This window comes from Myotis daubentonii, chromosome 2, assembly GCF_963259705.1.
Source record: "Myotis daubentonii chromosome 2, mMyoDau2.1, whole genome shotgun sequence".
Classification (NCBI taxonomy): domain Eukaryota; kingdom Metazoa; phylum Chordata; class Mammalia; order Chiroptera; family Vespertilionidae; genus Myotis; species Myotis daubentonii.
In genome coordinates this window covers 8,867,457-8,894,370 of record NC_081841.1, presented here as the reverse complement: position 1 = coordinate 8,894,370, position 26,914 = coordinate 8,867,457, and the positions used below count along the sequence as shown (strand labels likewise).

Sequence of the window (26,914 nt, the reverse complement as noted above, 5' to 3'; positions counted from 1 at the left end):
AACTAAAGACAAAATGTTCCTTTACCCGACACCAGCAGCATCCAGCCTGTGCCACATGAATTTTTAAAACATGCCATACGTCACTATTTAGACAGGGGCACTGACCTCTTTTCCCTCAAATGAAAAAATGACAACAGCCAATATAACCATAGCTGTATCATGTGAATGAATCAAGATTATACCTTTTTTTGGCCAGCTCAGCAAAAATTTAATCTTATGGTGGGCTGCAGAAATTTAGTAATTAGCTTAAGTTGCCCAGAGAACAGGATTGAGAATCACTGCCCGACACCGTTTTACACTTGTTGACCGTCAGGATCTACGCAGCATACCCTGGGCAGCGTCCGTCACCGTGTCCATAGGACCCTCGTGGCTCGTGTTTCACTTCCTACAACTGCCTGTTGGCTTGAATCCTGCGCTCTGGCCCCATCCCCCCCTGCCGCCCCCCCCACCCCGACACCTGCTACTCTGCTAGCTCTGAGCCCAGATGGGTTTGGCCTAGCTCTGTGGATCCATGGGGCTCAGGGGCCAAGGAGAATTACTAACAGAAAAAATCCTGATATGGTCACTCATTCCCCCACTTCCCCAGGACAGAGGACTGGAAGACATGGCCAGGGAGGCTTCCACCATCCAGGTAGAGAAAGGAGAGGGGACGCCAGTGGAAACCTGGCGGGGTGGGGGACTCAGTGCCCACCTCTGCCCAGATGCCGAGAGCGCCCTGACCCTGGAGGAGGAGGGCCACACGCACCTGCTTCTTCTTCTCCTCGCTCTGCTCGTCCCGGCCCTGCAGGTCCCGCTCGAACTGGGCCTTCACGGCCTGCAGGTTCCCCTCCAGCCGCAGCTTGGCATCCTCGGTGGCCTGAAGCTCATCCTCCAGCTCCTCCAGCTGGGTCTTCATCTCCTCCACCTGCTGCTCCAGGGCCCGCTTAGACTTCTTCCGCTCACGCACCTGCCAATGAGGGAAACCGAGTCAGGAGCAGAGGGACAAGAGCTCCCCGAGGGCCCTGCCTCAGTGTCCACTCCCCCACTAAGCCTCCGTGCTGGCCCTCCTGGTACTCACACTCGTGCCTACGTCGTCCTTGGACCTGACGATCTCCTCTATCTCCTTGCAGACCAGCTTGCTGTGCCGCCCCAGCTCTGCCTTCTGTACAATGTTGTGTATGTGGCTGAGTTCCCCCAGCCATCCCTCCAGCTCCTGGGCCTGCTGCCTCCAATCTTCAGCTGACTGTGTCTTTTGCCCCTTATGCAAGCGCCTTGATTCCTGCACAAGGCTGAAGGTATTCTTCACTAAGGATAAGCCAGAAGTGGCTATATCTCTCATCCTGGCTTCCTTGCTCATGGCCAGAGCAGTGCCTCCAAAAGCTTGCTGCAGCTGCTCGCTGCTTTCATCTGAGGTTGCCCCCGTGCGCAGGAAGCTCTTGGCCTCGGCTGCTAAGTGAGGTTTGGTCCAGGCCACCTTGCAGGCTTCAGCATTGTTCACAATGTCTTGCAGGGATTCGAAGCACTTCTTTGCTAAGACATCAGCTTGGGGGTTCCTGTGACGTACAACGTCCTCAAACACCTTCCATTTGTTGCTGCCAGTTGACACTAGGCTACTGATTTCCACTTCGGCTGATTCGTTGTTAAAGTCTTGAACCATGCTGGCTAACTCACTGGTCACAGCAGCTGCTGCCCCCAGTCCCTTCCCAGTTGCCGAGAGCACCAGACTAGCTTGTGCGTTCACAGGTGCCAGAGACTGGCCAATGATGTTCAGAATGTCAGACACAATGCCGGTGGTAGAGGCCGCCACACTGGTGATGTTGCAGTCCCTGTGCACCTTGTCAAAACGATATGCAAGTGCGTAGAGTTTTCGTATGCGTTCCTCAAGGTCCTGTTTCACCTGAGGAAACTCCTTCATAAACCTCTCCCTGTGCAGCCGGTCCAAGGCCGCGTTTCTTCCCAGCTGGCTCAAGTCTTCGTAGAGTGCACCTGCCTTATCCCTGCAATCATGAAGGTCAGGTGATTAACCAAGGCAGTTTGCTTTTCTGTAAAATGGGCCCAATAAGGTCCATGTTGCATAATCACAGAGCTTGGACTCTAAGTAAAATAGAAAAGAATTTTACAAATGTAAGGAATTTTTCTTTCAATGTTAACACATATTTTGTATCTTGTAGATGCTCCATAGTACTTATTGACACAGAGAATAAATATGGAAAATCCTTTTGGGGTGCTCTTCAGTGGAAAGTATTGTTTTTTTAATGTATTTCTATTGATTTAAGAAAGGAAGGGAAAAAGAGAGATAGAAACATCAATGATGAGAGAGAATTGTGGATTCAGCCACATCCCACATACACCCCAATGGGGATCTAGCCCACAAACTGAGCACCTGCCCCAACCAGGAATCAAACCCTGGCTCCCAGGTTCATAGGTGGACACTCAACCACCAAGCCACACTGGCCGGGAATTAAGTGGTAAGTATTTGATAAAGACGGCTTCTCACTCAAGGGCAGGTAGACCCATCACCATCAAAGTGTTTGTAGAGTGGGAATCCAGGGATGAACAAGGAAAAGTGGGGGCGGGGGGGGGGGGAAGAGCGGGGGTGGGGAAGGAGATAGACCCTCACCCAGACAATCTCAGAGTGTGGGGGAGACTTAAGCTGACCACAGAGAGGTCTGCCCTTTCCCTTGGCTACTGGGAGTGATCTCTAGGGTCCCAGAATGCCCTGACGGGTAGCCATGTCATTGCTTGCCTGGCATTTGGCCCCTGGCCAGGCTGACAAGGTGACGGATGAAGGAGCCTTTGGGACATGTGGTATCAGTTCTGCCGATGAAGGAACTAGAGATGAAAGGCATTAGTTAGCCCTGCAGGTGATGCTGGAGGCTGCAGGTCAGATATGTGGGCAGCATGCGATCGCGCCCCAATAGCCCTCTGCACACTGAGACTCTGCCATATTTGCATCAGGCTCTTCTGAGTCCTGTTCTCAGCTAGGCCTTGACCTTGGCCTTCCATGTTCTGTCCTTGACAGTCTGTATCTTCCAGTCTCAGCAACAATCCTGCTAAGTCAGTTTAGGGAGACTCTTCCCTTCCCCCACTATATATATATATATATTTAGTCCTCACCGGAGAATATTTTTTCATTGGATTCTTAGAGAGAGTGGAAGGGACGGAGCATGTGGGAGAGAGAGAGACGGGAAAAAAAAACATGATGTGAAAGAGACACATCGATAGGTTGCCTCCTGCTCAGGCCGAGACAGAGCTGGGTATTGAACCTGCCTCTGAATTGCATGCCTTTTACCGGAATTGAACCCACAACTCTTTGGTCCTTGGGCCAACGTTCTAACCACTGAGTACCCTGACCAGGGATAGAACATGCAATCCAGGTATGTGCCCTGACCAAGAATCAATCCAGCAACCGTCACCTTGTCAGCCTGGCCAGGGGGCCAAATCCAGTGCACAGGATGACGCTCAACCAACCGAGCCACTCTGGACAGGCAAGAATCCCCACACTTTTAATGTCTGATCACCTTGGATAGATCTCATTAAATTTCTCATCCCCTAACTTTGATGCATATGTCCTTGCTTGACCTCTTAGGTTAGTTTAGCAAGAATCTCCCTGGCCTGGATACCTCCTCTCAGTCATTTCCCATCCACCAACCCCCTCGCCCTTCTCCTTGGCTATAAATCCCCAGCTGTCTTTGCTGTATTCAGAGTTGAGCCCAATCTCTCCCCTAATATGAGGATCTTCCCATGCGCTGCATGGTCATCCTGGGAAAGGTCTTCCTTACATTTTCAGTGTCAGAATAACTCCTTTCTTCCACAGGGTGAGCTTCCCTGGCTGGCGAGGCCGCATGGGCTTGTTGAAGACAGGACGGTGGTGCGTCCTGAGGACAATGGAGGCCTCGAGGTTGAAACCTGCCCAGCCTCGGCCCCATGCACCTCTCCCTTTGTCTGACTGGGAACTGTGTCCTTCCCCGTAATAAACTGGGATTGTGGTTTGATCCTGAGGTGGTTCAGGGAACCCCCAAAATATGCAGGTGGTATTGAACGGGAGGGTAGCCTTGGGGGCTGTGCACTCAGACTTTTCGTCTCAGCGATTCTGGGAACTGAAAATTGAACAACCAAAACCTCAGAGCTAGGAGGGAACTTACTAGTAATGATGATGGTGTCTGGCACCTGCTCTCTGCAAGCCTGGTGCCTTTGACCTTTCCGGCTGAAGGTCACTGGGTCCAGCCACTTTCCCAATTGACAGGGAAGCTGGGCATCTGCTACCAACCTTGGTTCCCCTGACTCTCCAGCCAACCATCCAGCACCCCCACGTCTCAGGTGTCACCAGCCTAACTCACACCTTAGCTGCTGATAGCATCACATGGGAGCACATCAAGGCCATGTCCAACTTTGTGGAACCTCCTAAGACACAAAGCACTGTAAGAACCATGTTTGTGAATCACTGAGTCTGAGACCTGCAAATGGATGAGCTGGTGCAGGAAGCCCTGTCCTCTATGGTGGGAACGTGTGCGTCTACCCGGAATCCCTCAGATTACACCACATTGGCAGCCCCCATTCTGACTAGAAGCGGTCACTAAGCCTCACTGCCTTCCCTCTGGTCAGGGTTACTCCATGGAGAATAGCAGAGGGTCCCACATGGAGGTCAGGAACCCTCCAGCTCACAGGCAGGGTTGGAGGACATAATCAGCCAGGGCCCTCAACCCCCAGTAGAGAGGGGATCAAATCAGGGAAGGAAGAAATGTGTCCTCCCACTCCCCCCCACCCCCGCACAGCCCTCCACTAGGCCCATGGCCTCCTCAGTTCTGTGCCAAGGTGCCTCAGCTGCCTCACTCTAGTCCAGGCCTACTGCCAAGCCTTCCTACCATCCTCCCACCAGGACCACCCTTGCTCCATCCAGACCCCGGGCCCTGACCCTGCTCCAAGCCTCTCTGGGCCTCCAGACAGGATGACTGCACCTGCTTCCTCAGCCTTGACCCTGCAGTTCACCCCAAGGCCTTCGCCATAGTCCTATCAGACGGACTTGCTATTCCATTGAAGAGGGAGATGACATAAGCCCAGAGCCCCAGAGCCGGGCAGAGATACACTCAGGATTCAACCCAACATGGTGCAGCTTCACTCCAGCTCTTCCCCTTCCAGGCCAGCAGGACCCTGCAGAGTCTGTACAATCCCTTTCTTAGGGAGAGCAGGCTCTCTAGCCACAATCCCCAGGGACACACACTGTGCCAGGATTTTTCTGGCTTGTCCCAAAGGACGTCCTGCATGGCTCTCACATCCAACAGGAAGACCCTTGGGCCCTGTCTATTCCCAGCATCTTTTTAAAAGTTCATGTCAACAGCCCACCTACTATGCGTCAGTCATTAGGCTAAACAGTTTACACACATTATCTTATTTTCCTCACAATGAAATGGAACAGATGACTAAGACGGAGAGAGGTTAAGTAACAGGCCCAAGGTCACGTAACCTTCCCCTGCAGGCCTCATCTCTTCTCAACCCAAGCCACTTCACTGCCAACGAATGATATGAAGGAAATGTTCTCATGGACTGTTGAGAAGGAACTTCTTCAACCCCAAGCTCAGGATCCTGCCCGGAGTAGTGTGCCTGCCAGAGGAATCTAGATGCAGGGGAGATGGGGGGGGGGGGACAATACAGGCATCCCCTGGAGGTTACCAGGATAGCTCGGCCGCCGCCACAAATGTCTCCCAGGATTCATCACTCAGCAGGCATTGCAGTTTCTCTTTGTTCCTTGGATCCAGGAAATACTCAATGATAACAGAGTCTTTGCCCCCTAGATGGAAAGAAAAAAGAATAAGGTTAGAAGAAATCTTGGTAGAATGGAAATGGAATTGAGAATAAACAATTGAGTATAAATGTTCATCTTCCTGAGCATCTGTCACACTGGGGACTTTTTTCCTTAACCTGGGGTGCTTTTGGTGAGTCAACAGGTGTTACAGATGGAACTGTGCTCCCAAAATTTATACGTTGAAGCCCTGACTGCCCATGTGACTGTATTTTATAATTAAGGTTAAATGAGGTCATAAGTGTGGGACCCTAATCCATTATGACTGGTGTCCTTACGAATGAGGGAGAGACACAGATCTCCCCCCCCCCCCACTTGTCTTTCTCTCTCTCTCTGTGCCTCTCTCTCAAAATCAACATTTATATTTTTTAAGTAATAAAAAGTTCTTTAAAACAGATGTGTGACTCATTGTGCTCCTTTTTCACAGTGGTTAGAGCGTGGGCCCGAGTACCAAAGGTTTTAAGGTTGGATTCCTGGTCAAAGGCTTTTACCCTCAGTTGAGGTTCCCTGGCCCCAGTGGGGGCTCCTGTAGGGCGATCAATTGATGTGTCTCTCTCTCTCTGGACTACCTCACGTTCAGTCTCTACAAATCAAGGGAAATACATTTTTTAAAAAATATGTATTTTATTGATGTTTTACAGAAAGGAAAGGAGAGGGATAGAGAGTTAGAAACATCGATAAGAGAGAAACATCAATCAGCTGCCTCCTGCATGCCCCCTACTGGGGATGTGCCCGCAACCAAGGTACATGCTCTTGACCATAATTGAACCCTGGACCCTTTAGTCCGCAGGCCAACACTCTATTCAATGAGCCAAACATGTTAGAGAGGGAAATGAATTTTTTAAAAAGTGTGACTCTCAGGGATTTGGAGACTCTGTAAATGCAGATGAGGGACTGGGGACTGGTGTATGTTTTGTGTGTGCAGAGACAGGATGGAAATGTGTTTCCTGCCATCTACACACAAGGGACATTATTCTTATTTCACAGACAAAGAAAGGGAAACTCAGGACAAGTGAAGGCCCAACCAAGCCAAGGAGCAGAAAGCTCACAGGTGGCATCCAAGGTCACCACTCAGGTATTTCCTTACATTAGTTTGAAGACTCCTTGTAGTCTGAAAATTCATGTGATATCTGTGTTCTACCCTATAGTTTACTTATGGGATTTTTTAAAAGTTTCAATTAATGTTTCGGTCCACACACCACTGATGGAGTAAAACTACCAGGAAAGAGGATTCCTCCTGCTTCTCACAGGTGCTCCAAGGTGGGCAGTGGAGGGGTGTGTCCAGGTGGGTGGGGGTTGGAGCCTCAGCTCTAATCCTGTGATCAGTCAGTATCAGCTCTCCCCCTTCCAGGCTGGTCTCAGGGGCCACAGCTCCCTGTGGGCACCTCTGACCCCACCCTCGCCCACGTCTTAAACAAGAGGTCATCTTGTTTATCCTCAGGAATCCACCTGCTCCAGCCTCACTCAGGGACCCCGGAGCCTGCTCAGGAGCTGCAGGCTTCAGATCTGTCCTCTCCTCCCTTATGCTGCAAACTGGACAGGGATTGTCCTCTCGGGGGCAGAGGGTGGGGGGGTGGGGGGGGGCTAGTTGCCAAAGCAACACGATGTTGATTTGGGTGGGTGGAGGATTGTTTTTTCCTTTTCTTGCTTCATCCACTGAAGGAGAAAGGAAATCTGGGTTTAGATCAGTGGTTCTCAACCTGTGAGTCGCGACCCCTTTGGGGTCGAACTACCCTTTCACGGGGGTCGCCTAAGACCATCCTGCATATCAGATATTTACATTACGATTCATAACAGTAGCAAAATTACAGTTATGAAGTAGCAACGAAAATAATTTTATGGTTGGGTCACAACATGAGGAACTGTATTTAAAGGGCCAGAAGGTTGAGAAACACTGGTTTAGATGGAGGAAACCCAGAGCACTGCATCTGTGTATCTGTGGGCTAGGCTGTGGTGGGGTGTGGGAAATAACAAAAGAGGCCTCTGCAGGGGTATCTGAGATCAACAGAAGAAGTTCCTGCCTGACAGTCACACCTGGTACGCAGGTGTTTATAATTGGGGCACAGGTCAGGGACCCCGCACAGCTGTGGGGGGTGGCAGTTCTTTGGAGGGGAAGGTTTCCACCAGGAACTAGCAGGTTCCACGTACAGTGAACAAGAAATTCCCACCTCCCATGGGCTGTCCTGGCCTCACTGGAGACATTGCATAAGTTGTAGAGGATGGGAGGCAGTGAGCAGCCTGAGGAGAGAGCCAGGAAGGAGGCCCTCCCACAGACTCCTGTTTGAGGGGACTCCTATTGGTCCCTTATGGGGGTTTGAGGACACTCATCAATCCCCTTTGAGGTTCTTGATTTCTCTGTAGCTTAACCCAGCTTGGAGGTGCCTCCCTCAATTCTAGATCATGAGCAGGAACCAGCTAGAGAGGAGGAAGATGACTACCTGGGCAGATCCCGTCAGCTTCTGAGGTCATGGTGTCAGCAGTGGGATCTCAGAGTTTCCCCTTCAGCTCACCAGTCTGTGTCCAGCTGGAAGGAGGTGTCGCTTCACCCTTGGGGAAGAGAAAACAAATTGTGGGGTCAGAGGTGAGCCAGTTGAGCAACAGGGAGCAGCGAGGGGCTCCGCCTCTGGTGATTCTTTCTGGAAGGAAGGCCGCAAGTGCCAGATGGACTTGATGCACTGTGTTTCCCTGTCTGCTGGGCTCTGCCAGCTGCTAGTTAATAGAAGGTACTCACCTCACTCCAGCCCACTCCAAGCCAAGTGACAGCCCCGTTGTCCTGTGGGGGCACAAGGAGAAGACCATCAGACAAAAAAACACACAGCTGAGGAATCATAAAACCAAAGAAGCAGTAACACCAGACACAGAAGAAAAGATGGAAGGAATGTTTTGGAAATGGCTTGTGTTCAGGACATTTATGTTGAATATTCACTACAGCTAATATTGATGGTGTGTCTACCACAGGTTCCTTACGAGTTCCCTCATCAAATTCTCTCACACATTTCACATTGTGCGCACCTTTGTGGCTCCCATTGGGGCGTGGAAGAAACCATCACAAAGTCTAGGTTTTCACCTGAACTCAGGTTAGCCCAAGTCTCATAGTAGTGGTAGAGCTAGGACTCCAGCCCAAGTCTTCCTGATCCCAATCCCGTGTTTGTGAGGACTACGCTCAACTCTCTTTTATATACAAAAACGTTTATTAATGTATCTGTGTTACTTGTAAATGACTCTTCTCATTCCCAAACGACGTCTTGCACCCTATGCCCAGTCTCTGTGGTGATAAATTCCTGGGGCTGTAGCTTCCCAAGCCTGCACCCTTCTTGCTTCAAACACCCTCATCCCATAAGGCCCTGGGGTGCTGAGGCCCTGGCCCCATCCCTGCAGCCCTGCTGGGGGCTGCCCAGCCCTCCTGATGGTGCCGGGTCTCTGCTGCCCACTCCCACCGGTGGACCTTAGCTTGTTTCTAGTTTTTCATGTAAATAGTGCAAAAATACTTGTCTTGCATAAAAGTTTTTTCTGCATTTGAGATTGTTTCCCTTAATATATTTCTAGAAGTAGAATGACTGGGTCAGAGGGTATCGCCATATAAAAATTCCTTCAAACCTAGACCCTCACTGCTATGCAAACAAATTGTTCCAATTTACATTTATATTTACAATTTACAAATTAGAATTTACATTTACTCACAGGATATGAGGTGTTCATCTTTTCCATCTTCCACTTCACAGTAGTGGTTTTTTAAAGAAACACCTCTTATTAAAAAATGTGTATTATGTTTAAAAACTGCACAACATAAAATTTACCACTTTAACCATTTTTTAAGGTTACCATTCAGTAGTGTTAAATATATTTACATTATTGTGCAACCATTCTCCAGAACTCTCTTCATCTTGCAAAACAGAAACTCTGTACCCACTAAACAGTAACTGCCCATTCCCCCTCAAAACTGCCATTCTTCTTCCCATCTCTATGGATTTGAGTGCCTCATAAAAGTGGAATCAGACAATATTTGTCCTTTTGAAACTGGCTTATTCCACTTAGCATATGGTCCTAAAGTTTCTTGCATGTTGGCACATGGGTCAGAATCCCCTTCCTTATTAAGGCAGATATATATATATATATATATATATAAATATTTAGGAAATTTATTTGAGCCAAACTGAGTAACATCACCAATGCTCTGGAGAATACAGTTTCTCAGCTTCTTCTATTCATGTGAAATGAAGGAGGGATGTAAGGAAGGTTACATGAAGGTGGGAGAAAGCAGGTGGGGATTGGCTGACAGGATAGTTAACAAGAATGTGCTCTTTTTTTAAAAAAAGTACTATATGTCTATTGATTGTAGAGAGTGGAGGCGAATGAGAGAGAGATAGAAACATCGATGAGGCCGAAACCGGTTTGGCTCAGTGGATAGAGTGTCGGCCTGCGGGCTGAAAGGTCCCAGGTGAGATTCCGGTCAAGGGCATGTACCTGGGTTGCGGGCACATCCCCAGTAGGAGATGTGCAGGAGGCAGCTGATCGATGTTTCTCTCTCATCGATGTTTCTAACTCTCTATCTCTCTCCCTTCCTCTCTGTAAAAAATCAATAAAATATATTTAAAAAAAAAAAGAAGAAACATCGATGAGAAAGAAGCATCCATTGGCTGTCTCTTGCACGTTCCCTCCAGGGAAATGAGCCCACATCCAGACCATGTGCCCTCACTGGGAACGGAACCAGTGACCTCTTGGTTCATGGATCGATGCCCAACCTCTGAGGCACACCAGCTGGGCAAGATTGTGCTCTCTGGAGGGTGTTTATTTCAGATGTGTGTTCACCTAGAAACAGTGGGCAGGGCTTGCTTAAGGAAAACAAAGCATTTACTAAGAAGTATATGCCTGGGATGTGACCAGGTACCATGACCTGCCCAGGTAGGAGCTTATGATCGCATCACCCCATGGGGGTACCTGGCATAGAACCCCTTTATTCATCCACAGTCCCCGCTTTGAGCATAAATCAATTTGAAGGGTGCATTAATGACCAACCTTTTGGTTGGAGAGTGTGGTCTCACAGCGCTAGGAAGGCTCATTCCTAGGAAGTGTCAGTATCAAGTTGTTGATACTTGGGCGGGGCAATACTGTAATCATGGGCCTGTGTTGAGGCTGAGTTTCCCAAAATGGGACAGATCGGTAAAGGGAAGGCAGTCAGGCCTCATGGCCTTCACTGTGAAAACACACTCTGGCTCTGGCTGGGTAGCTCAGTTGGTTAAAGCATCATTCACTCTGGTTCGCCATGATTGTGGGTTCGAACATACACATCATATATGAATGGCACATGCAAGAGTCAACCAATGAATGCAGCATTAAGTGAACAATCAATGTTTCTCTCTCTCTCAATCTCAAATTAGTAATGATAGTAAGCACTCTGGATCATTTCTGTTCTATGAACTGTCATGGAAACAGATCTTTCCGTAGAGAGGATTTCTCTCAGTTCCTTCTGGGACTAACTTGCCTTGGGAGACAGGGAAGAAAGCAAATGCTGATTGTCTGTAGACTTTGTTTTAAGAAGCAAAACAGCCTTCATCAACTACCCCTCCTGAGACCTGCCTGACACAAAGAGCCAAGGGTCTTGTCGGTATATTAATAGCTGATCCTAAGATGGCTGACCTCCGTGGTCTTTGCTGTGTCCCAGAATGCTCTAGACCGGTGGTTCCCAACTAGGAGCACACGCCCCATAGGGGGACAATTTGTGCTTTAAGGGGTGTAATTTGAGAATGTGTTATTAACATTGAATTATTTGCATTAGTTATGGTTCTAGGGACCTCATATATAGTAGTATATAAATACATATTGTGACATATTTATGCATTTTAGTTCTCTATTACATGTTTTGAAACTTTAGATGCTATTTTTTCATATCACTTCATAGTATTATTATTTTTAATTTCTTAGTGATTTCTTCCTCAGAACTTCAACTGCCCTATTGTTCTTTTATTTTTTTCTTTCATGGATGCCATGTTCTTTGGAACCTTGCTTAGACCAAGTTAATGGTCTTTTAGGCTCCCTCCATGTGAATAGGAGTTCACTTTTTGAGTAATAAGAATTATATGTCACGGGGGGAGAACATCAGGATTTTAGAGATCCTTAGGTGGGGCATGGCCAAAAAATGATTGGGAACCACTGCTCTCCACCTTACAAATAATTCTTCCAATAACCTTAGAACTTTGTGGTCAGATCACCAAAGGAGGAACGTAAGAGGCCTAAATTTGTAAAGAAGTATAAAGGTATTAGACCATTTGGAAACAGATGGGCTGAGCACCAAAAGGCACCAGCATCGATGGAGTGAAACTGGGGTTTGCTGTGTGGTCAAGAGGCTGGTTGTTCTCCCTGTCATGGAGTCAGAGTTTTTCAAGGTATGTTCTTGCCCTGGCCAGTTTGGCTCAGTGGATAGACCGTCGGCCTGCGGACTCAAGGATCCTGGGTTCGATTTTGGCCAAAGCCATATACCTTGGTTGAGGGCACATACCCAGTAGGGAGTGTGCAGGAAGCAGCTGATCGATGTTTCTCTCTCATCGATGTTTCTAACCCTCTATCCATCTCCCTCCCTCTCTGTAAAAAATCAATAAAATATATATTTTTAAAAAGAAAAGAAAAAGGTGTGTGGGTGTGTGTGTCTGTGTGCGTGTTTTTTTTAAAAAAGGTCTGTTCTTTGGGGAATTTGCTAAGCGGATCCAGAGTTTTGGCAAGTACAGAAGGGAAAGTTACTGATCTAAGCGAAAGAGAATGTCGGTTGGAAATGATGTAAAGGACGTTTTAGGAGAGGGGACATGGATTCCATTGTTTGGTCAGACCTAACCCTGTGGCCCGTTTGTATCTGTGAACATGTGGCCCACTCTACCCTGTGCTGCCTCTCCATCTCCTGGGTGTGTCCCATGACAGGGAGAACACCCAGCCTCTTGACCACACAGCAAACCCCAGTTTCACTCCATTTGGTTTTCTTGTCGATCTTGATGAATAAACTATGACTCGGATTTCACACAAATTACCCCCACTGATTTAATGTCCTTCTGACAGTTCTATCAGCTTTCTGGGAGTTCCATTTATTTCCTCCTGTCTCCTTCCTGCAGCCATCATGTGTATATAAAAAGCCAGCGTCCGGAACGAGAGGAATGACTGATGACCGGTCGCTATGAGGCCCACTGTGGCCAGCGAACTGGCCTGATCAGGGGGTGGGGCCTGCAGGCCAACCTCCTGCGGCCCCTCTCCCCAACCATCCCTCCCCTGATTGGCCCGCCCCACCTGGATAGGCCTGTAGCCCCTCATCCAGGGTGGCCCCACTGTCAATGCACCCCCACCATCCTGATCGGCCCGCAGTCCCTCCCCCAGTCAGCCCTGTCCCCAATGGGCCCCCACTACCCTGATAGGCCTGCAGCCCCTCCCGCTACCTGGACCCACCCCAGATCAGCCCCCACACCCTGATCAGGGGAAGCGCTAGCTGGCCAACCCCCATGGCCCCAACCCAGGCCATTGGCCCCCGGTCGACACTCACCACAGCATTTGGGGCTGGAGCAGGCTGGCCCACTGCCCACAGCCTCTCTGCATGGCTGGCCATGCCCCCAATCAGCCCCCCAACCCCAATCGCCTGCATCCCCTCCCCTCAGCCAGCCCGGCCCTGATCATGCCCTGATCAGGGTGACCGGCTGGCCAACATCCTGTCATCTCCTCCTCCCAACAGGCCTAGCCCCGATCTGCCCCGATTGGGGCCAGGCCGCCCGGTACCCCACCTGTTAACGAATTCATACACTGGGCCTCTAGTATTTTTATATATGAGGAGAAAGAGGAAAAGAGGAATGTGAAAAACATGAGTCCCTGGGAAAATTTGATTGTTGGGGGTGATCAGGGTGGCAGGAGAGGGCAGTTGGGAGCCATCAGGCTGGCAGGGGAGCAGTTAGGCGTCAATCAGGCTGGCAGGAGAGCATTTAGGGGGCGATCAGGCTGGCAGGCAGAACAAGTTAGGGGGAATCAGGTAGGCAGGCAGGTGAGTGGAGCCAGCTGTCCCGGATTGTGAGAGGGATGTCACACTGCTGGACATCCCCCGAGGTGTCCCAGGTTGGAGAGGGTGCAGGCCGTGCTGAGGGACACCCCCCACCCTCGCCCCCATGCATGAATTTCATACACAGGGCCTCTAGTAGTGACAATAATCTTTGTCGTAGAAAGTGTAAGGATGAGAAGATGGAGGGGGCCTCTATCTTCCCCAACTTACCTAGAATCTCCCTCTGGCTGATTTGGAACAAGACCCACTTGTTCTTAGCTGTGCAGATCCACCAGGCAGCTTTTTCTGCTCAAAACCCAGACATGCAATCCGGAGCCAGTGGTATAGAAGGAGCAAAATTAAAAGCAAATGTGGAAATTCCAGGAAGCTGAAGTTTTCAGAGGCTCATGATCAGCTACTAGACCCGCTCTGCTTGCTAACCCCTTAGAGAAGCTAGCCCATATCTTTCTGAGCTCAGTCCGTCCAGCCTTAAGAGGCTTCTGGGATCGGCAGGCCGGACGAAATGGCCGGGCACAAAGCAGAAACGCCCAAGATGGACGCCCAGTGGCTGTGTGTGGACCCCGGAAGCCAACGTGGCACTTATGTCAGCCTGCTCATCCATGAGGCGCCACGGCCACCTCCAGTGTTTCAGGGAGTGGCGGCAGAGTGATCATAGTATCGCGTGACAACACTGACTGATTTCAGAGAGAAAAAGCCAAGGCAAGGGAGAGGCAGGCTTTGCACCAGGCAACGAAGGGCGAGCAGGGCCAAGACTCAGAGCACGTGTCACAGTTGGCCTCTGGCGCTGTTTACAGTAATTTTTTGTCTTTTCCCCCCTATAACCTGCCTTCCTCTTGGTTCCTCAACATTCACCAGCCTGAGTGCCACTGGTCACCCCACATCCCCTGCGAGGAGCAGAACTCATGCCAGAATCACAGGAGCGGAGTCCTGTTGTCCAAAGGGCCCTCTGATAAGAACGCAGAAAGGACCCCAGACGGACATCCCTGGCCTCGGTGAACACGGTCTCCTGGCGGAACACCTGGGGTGGGGGCTACAAAGCCACATGAGGTGAGATGGGCGCCTCTTGGCATGAGCTGAGATCACCCCACTTAGGGACCCAAAAGACCCAGTGACTATTAAGTCGGGCTCAGCTGGACCCCCGACATCACAAGAATGATCACCTGGGATGACGACAGCTCTGAGGGGGGGTCGTTCCCTGTGGCTGTGGTTTCCTATCCTGTTTGCTCAACATTGCGGGTTTATTGCATTTGTCAAAAATCCCTCTCCCAGAAGTTTTAGTGGTTTCAGGAAGGAACAAATTTAGAAACATATATTTAATCTGTCACTGTAACCTGACAACTACCCTAAAATTCGGAGCTCCAATCTGCTCCCTAAATTCCAACTACCCTGCTGGAATCTGGGAATACACATGTGTTTAGGACCCTGTACCCATCCCCACGGATATCGGTTAAGCAGGAAAAATTGGGCATATTCAAGGGAAAGGAATACAAGTCCACAATCCTTGAGGGTCACAAGGGTCTTGGATTTCAGAATGTATCAGATTTTAGAAAGATAATATGGGGCATATACCATTGTTCTCACAGCACACCACATGGGAATGAAACACAATTCATATTGCTGCAGTGAAATGCATGAGAATTCCCAGTAAGCAGGCTAAAGAAAAAGACTATAAATAGCCTCCCGTCTTTTCAGGGCAGCTTTTAAAAACCAAATGATTTACCCCAGCTGGTTTTGCTCAGTAGATAGAGTGTCGGCTTTGGGACTGAAGGGTCCTGGGTTCAATTCCGGTCAGGGGCACATGCCTGGGTTGCGGGCTCGAACTCCTGTAGGGGCTGTGCAGAAGGCAGCCGGTCAATGATTCTCTCTCATCATTGATATTTCTACATATCTTTCTCTCTCCCTCTCCCTACTTCTCTGAAATCAATAAAAATATATTAAAAACAAACAAACAAAAAACAAAATATTTAACAAACCAAGGTCCGTTTTCAGCTTGGGGATCCTGAGTTGTTGATCAGCCCCATGACCCTCTACAATGCATTACCTTCAATAAATGAGGTTTGTACAAAGTACTGTGGGTATAGACTGGAAGGCTTCACAGAGGAGGTGATAGTTGAGCTAGACTTTGAAGACTGAATAGGAACTCACCAGAAAGGAAAGTGAGTTCTAGGGAGTCCCTAAGGTCATAGAATATGTTCAGAGTGAACAGCCCAAGCAAAGGCCCAGAGGTTTGAAGCCAGAAACAACGTCACTTTGCTTCCTGCTCCTGGAGAGTATGAGCAACTGGGCAGCTTGGTTTGGGTTCTAGAGCCAGGTCTTTGCCCACAGGATGAGGCTACTCTTTCCAGGTAAAGCACGAACTGGAGTAGGGATGCGATGGGATGACAGACGGGCAGGGCAGGTCATAGAGAACCGTCTGGGCCACACCAAGAAGTTTGGGCTTCACCCTGTAGGACGGCATTTCTCAGAGAGTGGTCCCCAAAGTCTCTCAAGGAGTCCAAGAGGTCAAAAGCATGATCATGTTACACGTTTGCTTTTAAAAATGTTTGTTGACACATGCAATAATGCAAAAGCAGTGCTGAGTAACACTGTTGGCACCTTAAGAAGAGCCAAGTCATACAGGTAGGCAGTCATTTTATGCCTCACCAGTAGGCACTCGCAATTGTTTTAGAGCTTGCTTTACTTCAGAACATCCGTGATGATTCCCTCCCTGTGTTCATTACAATAGCCACAATATGGATACAAACCAAGTGAATAAAAAAGTGGTGGCACATATATACAATGGATTATTGCTTGGCCATAAAAAAGAATAAAATCTTACCTACTACTTGCAACAGCATGTATGGAACTCCTAGAGCAGCCGTGGGCAAACTACGGCCCGTTTGAAATGAATAAAACTAAAAAAAAAAAAAAAAAGACCGTACCCTTTTATGTAATGATGTTTACTTTGAATTTATGTTAGTTCACACAAACACTCCATCCATGCCTTTGTTCCGGCCCTCCGGTCCAGTTTAAGAACCCATTGTGGCCCTCGAGTCAAAAAGTTTGCCCACTCCTGTCCTAGAGGGTATTTTGCTAAGTGAAATAAGTCAGAGAAAGACAAATATCATATGATTTCACTTATATGTGGAATCTAAAGAACAAAATACATGAACAAACAAAATTAAAACAGACTCATACCACAGAATATTGACGGATGGTTGCCAGATGGGAGGAGGGAGGGGTTGGCTGAAAAAGGTGAAGGCTTGAGAAGTACAAATTGGTAGTTACAAAATAGTCACAGGGATGTGAAGTTCAGCATGAGGAATAGAGTCAATAACCCTATTTAGTAAAGAGGGGGTATGCAAATTGACTGCTACGCCATCACAAAGTTATTGCCACCCATAGCCACAAGATGGCTGCGCCCAGTCCCCTCAGCCTGCCTGAGTCCCCTAGTCCCAGGGGGCGGCAGGCAAGCAGCACGGCCGGACCTATGCCTGCCACCGGATTCCCCCAGTCCTTTCACAGAAAATGGGTTGCCTCAAAAGTTGGTTAAGCTTCTTAGGACAAAAACCATTCAAAATATTTGAAACGGGAATTCCAATATTTATAAAAGTTTGGACTAGACAATTCAAGGTTATTTCCACTACCACCTTCTATGATTTTGTGATATTAACATTCTGAATTCACATAGTACCAGCTGTATTGTATGTAAGCAGATATCATTTAAAGGAATGGCCATTATTATTAAAATAACTCATAAAACCACACTGTTTGTATGTCAAGGACATTCTGTGTGATTTTCCTTATGATTGGAGATAATGCCCCTCAACAGGCAGTTGGATATCCCTCTAGGGGTCCCAGATTAGAGAGGGTACAGGATGGGCAGAGGGACAACCCCCCTCCGTGCATGAATTTCGTGCACTGGGCCTCTAGTATTGTAATAACTATCATTAGTACCAGGTGGGCACTGGAATAATTGGGGGAATCACTTTGTAAAGTATATGATTGTCTAACCACTATGCTGTACACCTGAAACTAATTCAAGGTAATATGGAATGCAAACTGTAATTGAAAAATAAAAATTTAAAAATACTGCTAAATAGCCCTGGCCAAATGGCTCAAAAAGATTGCAGGTTTCATCCCTGGTTGGGGCACACACAAAGTAACCAATCAATTTTTCTCTCTCACATCAACGCTCCTCTACCTCTCTCCCTTCCTTACTCTCTAAAATCAATAAACATATCCTCAAATGAAGGTTTTATCAAAAGTACTGTTAAGTGTTATCAATGGGAAAAAATCCTTGATGAAACAGTAAAATTATTGTATTTATTAAGCCTTGACCCTTGAGTATGTGACTTTTTAAAATATTTTTAAAAAATACTCACCTGAGGATATTTTTTCCATGATTTCTAAAGAGAGTAGTAGCAAGGGAAAAGGGGGACAGACAGACGGAAGGGAGGGCAGAGGGAGAGAGAGAGAGAGAAACATCCAAGTGAGAGAGCCACATCCATCTATTTATTGGTTGCCTCCTGTATATGCCCCCACTGGTGCTGGGGAATCTGCAACTGAGGTACCTGCCCTTTACTTGGAATTGAACCCAAGACCCTTTGGTCCAGGGGTGGGCAAACTTTTTGACCCGAGGGCCACAATGGGTTCTTAAACTGGACCGGAGGGCCGGAACAAAAGCATGGATGGAGTGTTTGTGTGAACTAATATAAATTCAAAGTAAACATCATTACATAAAAGGGTACGGTCTTTTTTTTTTTTTTTAGTTTTATTCATTTCAAATGGGCCGGATCTGGCCCGCGGGCCGTAGTTTGCCCACGGCTGCTTTGGTCTGTGGATCGATGCTCTAACCAAGGAGAAAACCAGGCAGGGCAAGTATGTGACTTTGTCTCATGTTATGTTTGAATGAATGGGAAAGATGCATAAAACTTTTCTGCTCAATACCAAGGTACCATGGTGATCTCCAGGAAAAGCACCTGTGCAATCATTTGAGTTACAGGTAAAACTAGGCATTTTTCATGGAGCACCATTTTCACTTGAAGGACAATTGTTAAAACTATAGATACGATTGTTCAGATTTCAGCATTTGGCGGGCATTTTCTTGAAAATGAACATAGTGAGCCTGTGACTTCAAGGAAATCAACCGACAGCTACTTGTTGCCAATAAAATTTGAGTTTTGGAGCAAAAATATAAATGTTGGAAATTTCACACCATGGATTTGACAGCTTCCCAATACTGAAAGAATTTTCTGATGAAATTTTTCATTATAGTAATGAAATGTGTCAACATTTCAAAGATTTACATGAGTCAGTGGCTCGATATCTTTTAACAGGACTAATATATTATGCTCCAAAATCATGCATGGATAAAAGATAGATTAAAATGCAAGATAAGTCCATGAATTTTTTTTCATCCTCACTGAGAAGATGTTTACTAGTACTTATTTTAGTGAGAGAGGAAGGGAGAGAGGGAGAGAGAAAAATATTGATTTGTTGCCTCTTGTAAGGGCTCCAACTGGTGACTGAACTCACAACCTAGTTATGTGCCCTGACTGGGAATCGAACCTGCCACCTTTTGGTGTACGGGACGATGCTCCAACCAAGTTAGCCACACTGGCCAGGGTGAGGTCAATGGATTTTATTGCTAAAGAGTAAGAAAAACTAATTAGCATGGTTCAGATTCTACATTGGAACTAACTTTAGAAAATATATATGTTTTTATTGATTTCAGAGAACGGAAAGGAGAGAGGAACATCAATGTGAGAAACATCAATTGGGACCCATTATGGCCCATCCATGGGATGGAATGCCACATAGCCATTAAAAAGAAGGGCTGCCCAGCTGGTGTGGCTCAATGGTTGAGCATCAACCTGTGAACCAGCAGGTCATGGTTGGATTCTGGACAGGGCACATGCCGGATTATGGGTTAGGGGGCACAGGAGGCAGCTGATGGGTGTTGCACTCTCATATCTATGTTTCTTAATCTCTCCTTCCTTCTTTTCTTTTTAAAAATCAATAGGCTATCTATCTATATAAAAGCCTAAATGACCATTATTACCAGTCAACCGAACGACCAATTGACTGGTTGCTATGATGTGCACTGACCACCAGGGGCACACGCTCAATACAGGGGCTGCCCCTGGTGGTCAATGTGCTCCCACAGCCAAGCTCCTCCAGTCCCTCCCCTTGGCCAGCTGGCCCCGATCAGTCCCGATTGCAGGTCAGGCCGAGGGACCCTACCTGTGCACAAATTCGTGTACTGGGCCGCTAGTTCTTTAAGGAAAAAAAGAGAAAGATGCCCTGAATGTTATCAATAGTATGAGAAACGCTATGGAACCTGTGTAGAGTAGGATGCTTTATTACCATATTGTAAGGATATTGCTCAACACACACATGGGTGCACACACACATACATGCTGGTGTCTGCATGGGTGATCGCCTGCAAGGACCCACAGGGAGCTGTTAACACAGAGTCCCTGCGGGGAAGGGCCCAGTGGAGCAGGTCGGCTTTTGCTTTGCTTTTCACTTTCTCTTGTAAGTGACACTCCCTCCTCACACCGAGTCAGTGCAGTTCCGTGGCGGCCCTGGGTCACAGGGCTTTTCACGGAGGCGCTCCACCTCACACCACCACCGTGCAGCAGGCCCCGATGTTACCCCATTTGGCAGGTGAGGAAAGTGAGGCACAGAGAGATTAAGAGATTTGCTTAAAGATACACAGCAAGTAAGCAGCGGAGCTGGGAGTCAAACCCAAGCAGTGGAGTTCCACAGCTCCAACTTTTACCTACTAAGTGACACTGTGCCTTAATGTACTGTTTTTTATGTAGTTAAAACATTTACAGCAGTTTTCTGCTACAGACCATTTTTTACTTCTTTATGTGCTTTTTATTTTATTTTTTTTAATTTTTTAATTTTTTTAATTAAATCTTTATTGTTCAGATTATTACATTTGTTCCTTTTTTCCCCCCCCCCATAACTCCCCTCCTCCCAGTTCCCGCCCCACCCTCCGCCCTCACACCCCACCCACTGTCCTCATCCATAGGTGCACGATTTTTGTCCAGTCTCTTCCCACATCTCCCACACCCCTTCCCCCCCCCCAAGAATAGTCAGTCCATTCCCTTTCTATGTCCCTGATTCTATTATAATCAACAGTTCATTCTGTTCATCAGATTATTTATTCACTTGATTCTTAGATTCACTTGTTGATAGATGCATATTTGTTGTTCATAATTTGTATCTTTACCTTTTTCTTCCTCTTCCTCTTCTTAAAGGATACCTTTCAGCATTTCATATAATCCTGGTTTGGTGGTGATGAACTCCTTTAGCTTTTCCTTATCTGTGAAGCTCTTTATCTGACCTTCAATTCTGAATGATAGCTTTGCTGGATAAAGTAATCTTGGTTGTAGGTTCTTGCTATTCATCACTTTGAATATTTTTTGCCACTCCCTTCTGGCCTGCAAAGTTTCTGTTGAGAAATCAGCTGACAGTCGTATGGGTATTCCCTTGTAGGTAACTGAGTTTCTTTCTCTTGCTGTTTTTAAGATTCTCTCTTTATCTTTTGCTCTTGGCATTTTAATTATGATGTGTCTTGGTGTGGTCCTCTTTGGATTCCTTTTGTTTGGGGTTCTCCGAGCTTCTTGGACCTGTAAGTCTATTTCTTTCACCAGGTGGGGGAAGTTTTCTGTCAGTATTTCTTCAAATAGGTTTTCAATATCTTGCTCTCTCTCTTCTTCTGGCACCCCTATAATTCTGATGTTGGTACGCTTGAAGCTGTCCCAGAGGCTCCTTACACTATCCTCGCATTTTTGGATTCTTTTTTCATTTTGCTTTTCCGGTTGGATGTTTTTTGCTTCCTCGCATTTCAAATCATTGACTTGATTCTTGCGCTCCTCTGGTCTGCTGTCGGGCGTCTGTATAATATTCGTTATTTCAGTCGGTGTGTGCTTAATTTCTAGTTGGTTCCCCAATATAAGATCGAGGGTCTTATTCGTTTTCGTGTAGATCTCATTAAGTTTATCGGCAGCTTCTAAACAGTTCTTGAGAGACCTTAAAAGTGTGGTTCTGAACTCTATTTCTTCCATTGACAATTTTGTCCTGTTTCTTTGTCTCCGCATTTTGTTATGCTTCCTTGGTGCACCCCCTAGTGGTCTTTGTTCGCAGTCTTATAGATAAATCTTGATTGTTGTAGCTAATCCCAGGGAGGGTTTGACCTCCAGGCCAAGTGGCTATGAGAATCAGCTGTGTCAGCAGTGAGAGAACTTCTGTCCTCTAGGGAGGTGCTAATCTAGCCTTTGCCTGAGGCTATCCGGCAAATGCCTCTGGGCAGGGCTTGGGCAGGGCGGGTCGAACAGGATCAACAGGGTGGGCCGGAGAGAGCAGTTATGGCGGCTCTCAGTCCTGTCCCCAGGGGCTCTGCCTCTCTGAGTCCCAGCACCCGCTGCAAAGCTGGGAGAGAAAGCTGCACTCGCTCTGACCGAAGCCAGACAGTCCCGCTTCTCCCGTTTGAGTCTGGGTCCCTAAAGACTCGCCTGTATCTGGAGCTCAGAGTCTGCGACTCCCTCCCGATTGAAAACAACAACCGCGCCCTCCGCCACCAGCCTGCTCCGCGCACTCCGCACCTCAGAATTTGACTTCAGCACTGCGCCTCCTCTGAGTGTCCGTGTGCGTTTCTCTTTCCTCCTAGTTGTAGGACTTCCACTCAGCCAGCGTTCCTGTGGTTCTGGGTGATGTCCCTTCCGTTTTTTGGTTTCAGTTTTGAAGTAGTTGTTCAAAGCAGCAAACTCCGGCGTTAACCTATGCCGCCATCTTGGTTCTCCATTCTATCTTATTTTATTTTTTTAATATATTTTTATTTTTCAGAGAGGAAGAGAGAGAGACAGAGAAACATCAATGATGAGAGACAATATTTGACTGTCTGCCTCTTGCACACCCCCTACTGGGGACTGAGCCCACAAACCAGGCATGTGTCCTTGACCAGAATCGAACCCAGGACCCTTCAGTCCCCAGGCAGATGCTCTATCCACTGAGCCAAACTGGCTTGGGCTCTATGCTTTTTAGAAAACAGAAACAACAAATGGCCTACAGTGAATTGTCCCATTACCTGTCATTCTTGTTGTCCATTGGCTGCCTCAGTCCCTCCCTGACCACAGCCTGATGGACGGCCGGTGAGGGAAGAACATGATTTGGGGAGTCAAGTGGCCCCTTTCTTATCTCAGCTCTGCATGAATAGCAGCATGACCTTGGCCTGGCCTCTTCCCCTCCCTGGCCTCCGCCTCCATCTGCAGAGCTGGAGCCACCCTGGAGTCATGACCTCCACGGCCCTCTTGCTCAAGGAGTCTTTGGCTCTTTTCGGTCTATTTTTATCGGGTACCTCTCCCAGGGGCCTGTGGGCCTGAGCTGATTTCCCTGGCTGGCCCCAATCCAGGCAGCTCAGGTGGAGAGCACCAAGCTAATGAGGCCAAGGTCATGGGCCAGTTAGCAGCTCTTGGAGGAAACATGCCTCTGCAGCCGGACTGCGGCTCCCGGGCCGGTCGCTGGGCTCAGCACAGATGAACCCAGGGGGACTGAGAGCAAAGCTGCCTCCTGCAAGTCATCACGTGCAGTCAGAGTGCGTTGAGCCCAGGTCCCAGCAACCCTTTTGGCTGCAGTGCATCCCGGAGTCACGTGGAAAAGCAAGGAGCCTGTGGGGTGGGGGCAGGGAGATGACCAGATGCCTTTTCAGGTGCATCCTGTGCCCGCAAGCAGGCCCACACCTGGTCAGACCAGGGAGACGGGAGCCAATGCTCTTCCTGTGACGCTGCAGCAGAGAGTCCTCCACATCCTCCCAGCATGCCCGCACGGCCCCTCACTCTCTGTGCCAGTCACGTTCCTGCCTCCCACTCAGGGGTGACGGAGAGAGGGGCCTCCTCTTACCCTGGTATCTGCCAGGAGGACTGGGGTTGTCTGTTTTGTTCACTGCTGCACCCCTGGCACCGGGATTGTGCCTGGCATTCATACAGTAGGAGCTCAGTAAATATTGTTTGTGTGAATCGATTCACCTTTGTCCCAGAGAGAGGCTGCGGACTGCGTTTGAGAGCAAATGAAATCACCAGTGGGTTCTACTTGGTTATTTTCAAATAGCCCTGTTCCTCAGGGGCCAAGAAGCTCAAATCCTTGTGAAGGCTCTAGGACAGTGGTTCTCAACTTTGGCTGCATATTAGAATCACCTGGGAATCTTTTTAAAATCCTGATTTCTGGGCCTCATCCTCTGGAAATTCTGTTTCTTTGTTCTGGAAGATGAGGCCCAGAAATCAGGATTTTAAAAAGATTCCCAGGTGATTCTAATGTGCAGCCAAGATTGAGAACCACTGCTCTAGGAAGAGAGAATAGCTTCTTTTACAGTGTGCTGCTGCCGCCTAGTGTCCACAGTTTGCAAATTTGAATTTTCTTTTTTTGAGAATTTTTGTAAGAGTTTATTTGAGCAAAACTGATGACCTGATGGGAAGCAAGATCTCAAAATCTGTGGAGCACAAATTTGAAATTTCTTAGTTGCAACTTTGAATTTTCAACTCAGTTCAGTTGGTGTTCATTATTAATTACTATATTATAATTTTTAATTGAGTTCTTTTAGCCAGGCTTTGAGTTAAGCACATAAACAGTATTGATTCATTTAAATTTCATACCAGCCATACAAGATGGGCACTGCCATTATCCCCATCTTATGGGCGAGAAAACTGAGGCAAACAGGTGAGGCAGTTTGCTCAAACCCACAAGGATGGGAAGCTCTGGAGCCCACGCTCCCCATGGCGACTGAGGCTGCTCCTCAGGACTTACTCTGCACGCAGGTATCTGCCTACGAGGTGCTGGTGATTAGGAAATGAATGAGGCCGTCCTCGTTCACGGTTAGGCTCACTGTGGCCCATCCACACCCTGGGATGCTGCTCAGAATGATGCCGAGTGTCAAAAGACAATCCCAATAGTGTCACACTGTCTGATGCCATTCACTCCATGGTCTTGAAAGGCCGAGGTTATGGAAATGAAGACTCTATTAGTAACTCCGTGGGCTAAGGGGGGAGTGAAGGTGGGAGGGGAGAAAGTGTGGCTATGAAAGGCAAACACCAGGGATCCTTGTGGTGACAAAATGTTGTGTCTTGACTGCATCAATGTCCTGGTTATGATATTGAAGAGGAGGCAAAGGAAGCAGCATTTGGTTCAATAAAATACAATTAGCGCCCTGGCTGGGTGGCTCAGTTAGAGTGTCATCGTGTATACCAGAAGGTAGGTAGTTCCATACCTGATTGGTGCACACACGGGAGGCAACTGATCGATATTTCTCTCTCATATCAATCTCTCTCTCTCTCTCTCTCTCTCTCTCTCTCTCTCCTACTTTCTCTCTCTCTTCCTCTAAAGTCAATAAACATATCCTCAGGTAAGAATTACAGAAAAAAATATATAATTATCAACCTATAACCCCAAAGAAGAAAACTGGCTGGTTGTGTGCTAAATCTGTGTGTTTACGTCTACAGAGTTTAACTAAGTTACCACTGCGGGAAACTGGGTACAGGATACATGGGATCTCCATGTATTACTTTGTACAACTGTGAAGTAAAAGGTTTGATATTTAAAAAGAAGGAAGCAGCCCTAGCTAGTTTGGCTCAGTGGATAGAGCATTGGCCTGCATTCTGAAGGGTCCCAGGTTCGATTCCCATCGAGGGCACATTGTGGGCTCAATCCCCAGTAGGTGGCGCACAGGAGGCAGCCAATCAATGATTCTCTCTCATCAATTGATGCTTCTATCTCTCTCTCTCCCTTCCTCTCTGAAATCAATAAGAATATATATTTATTTTAAAAAGGATGCTGCCATCGCCCCCCCCCCCCCCCCTGCTCAGACTCCTGGGCAACCTGTCACTGCTGACGTGGGAAGCAGCAGCTGGCCTCGGGGTCCCCGGGCTGCAGACACACAGCTTAATCAGGTCCTGTCCTCAAAGAGCTCACAGTGAGGAAGTGAGATCCCACCACACACCTGACACGGCGGTGGTGACAGAGGACAGCCCAGCCTGGCGGGACAGGGACAGGAAGGGCTGCCAATGCAGCGACACTGGAGCTGAACCCTGGAGGGTTAATGGCAGGGTTCTTGTTCCAGCATCTAGAAGGGTTCAGCAATCTGGAGAAGGGCTGTGTGTAACTTAATAAAGAACCCAGAGACAAAATATAATTTTGAAAGGCATTTGAGGGTCAGAGGAGGCTAGCTAAATAAACTAAGTTTTCCTCCTTTCAGGACCCCTTGCTATTTTATTAACACAATTTGTCCTAAGGCTAGGTGGAGCTATGGAGGGGAAAAAGAGGAACAACTGTAATAATCTGAATAGTAAAGATTTAATTTAAAAAAAAAAGAATTCAGAGCAATGGTCATAAGGTCGCTGAAAAAGAATGGAAGACAAATTCAACAATATGTGTAAGAACCAAGAGGAAATGAAAAATGACATCGCTGCTATAAAGAACTCAATAGAAAGCATCAACAGTAGACTAGAAGAAGCAGAGGACTGCATCAGTGAGCTAGAAGACAAGGTAGGAAAAAATACCCAAGCAGAGCAGGATCTAGAAAAAAAAAACCTTAAAAAACAGGAGAGCCGAAGGGAAATTTGGGACAACATGAACGAAACAACATCCACATAACAGGGGTGCCAGAAGGAGAGGAAGATGAGCAAGGAATAGAAAACCTGTTTGGAGAAATAATGACAGAAAACGTCCCTGATATAGGGGAGAAAAAACTCACACAAATTCAAGAAGCTCGCAGAGTCCCAAACAAAATGAACTCCAAAAGACTGACGCCAAGGCACATTATAATTAAACTAGGGGCCCGGTGCACGAAATTCGTGCACTGGGTGTGTGTGGGGAGGGGAGTGTCCCTCAGCCCAGCCTGCCCCCTCTCACATACTGGGAGCCCTCAGGCGTTGACCCCCATCACCCTCCAATCACAGTATCGGCCCCTTGCCCAGGCCTGACGCCTCCGCCAGAGGTGTCAGGCTTGGACAGGGGACCCCCATCTCCCCCTGATCACTGGCTCTGGCCCCCGCCCAGGCCTGAGGCCTCTGGCCCAGGAATCATGCCTGGGCAGGGGACCCCCATCTCCCTCTGATCGCTTGCTCCAC

General features: G+C 47.8%; 2 protein-coding genes across 2 annotated transcripts in view; both read right to left on the bottom strand.

The window, feature by feature from the left end:
• The window catches only part of LOC132227029 (apolipoprotein L2-like), a 147,516-nt gene that overhangs the window by 38,945 nt on the left and 81,657 nt on the right, over window positions 1-26,914 (bottom strand). The gene's annotated exons all lie outside the window — the stretch shown is intronic.
• Window positions 474-14,344, bottom strand: LOC132227026 (apolipoprotein L2-like). The gene is made up of 6 exons (XM_059681664.1): window positions 14,013-14,344; window positions 8,511-8,552; window positions 8,218-8,326; window positions 5,650-5,767; window positions 1,058-1,976; window positions 474-946 (listed from the first exon to the last, which is right to left on the bottom strand). The coding sequence occupies exons 3-6, from the start codon at window positions 8,246-8,248 to the stop codon at window positions 563-565; spliced, it is 1,452 nt and encodes a 483-aa protein (XP_059537647.1). The 5' UTR covers window positions 8,249-8,326; window positions 8,511-8,552; window positions 14,013-14,344; the 3' UTR covers window positions 474-562.

Excerpts from the sequence above, each read along its gene's own strand:
- LOC132227026 (XM_059681664.1), bottom strand. The coding sequence starts at position 8,248 with ATGACCTCAGAAGCTGACGGGATCTGCCCAG. Across the intron at positions 5,768-8,217 it reads AGCTGACGGGATCTGCCCAG|GGGGCAAAGACTCTGTTATC; the intron begins GTAGTCATCTTC and ends CTTTCCATCTAG. Across the intron at positions 1,977-5,649 it reads GCGGCGGCCGAGCTATCCTG|GGATAAGGCAGGTGCACTCT; the intron begins GTAACCTCCAGG and ends TCATGATTGCAG.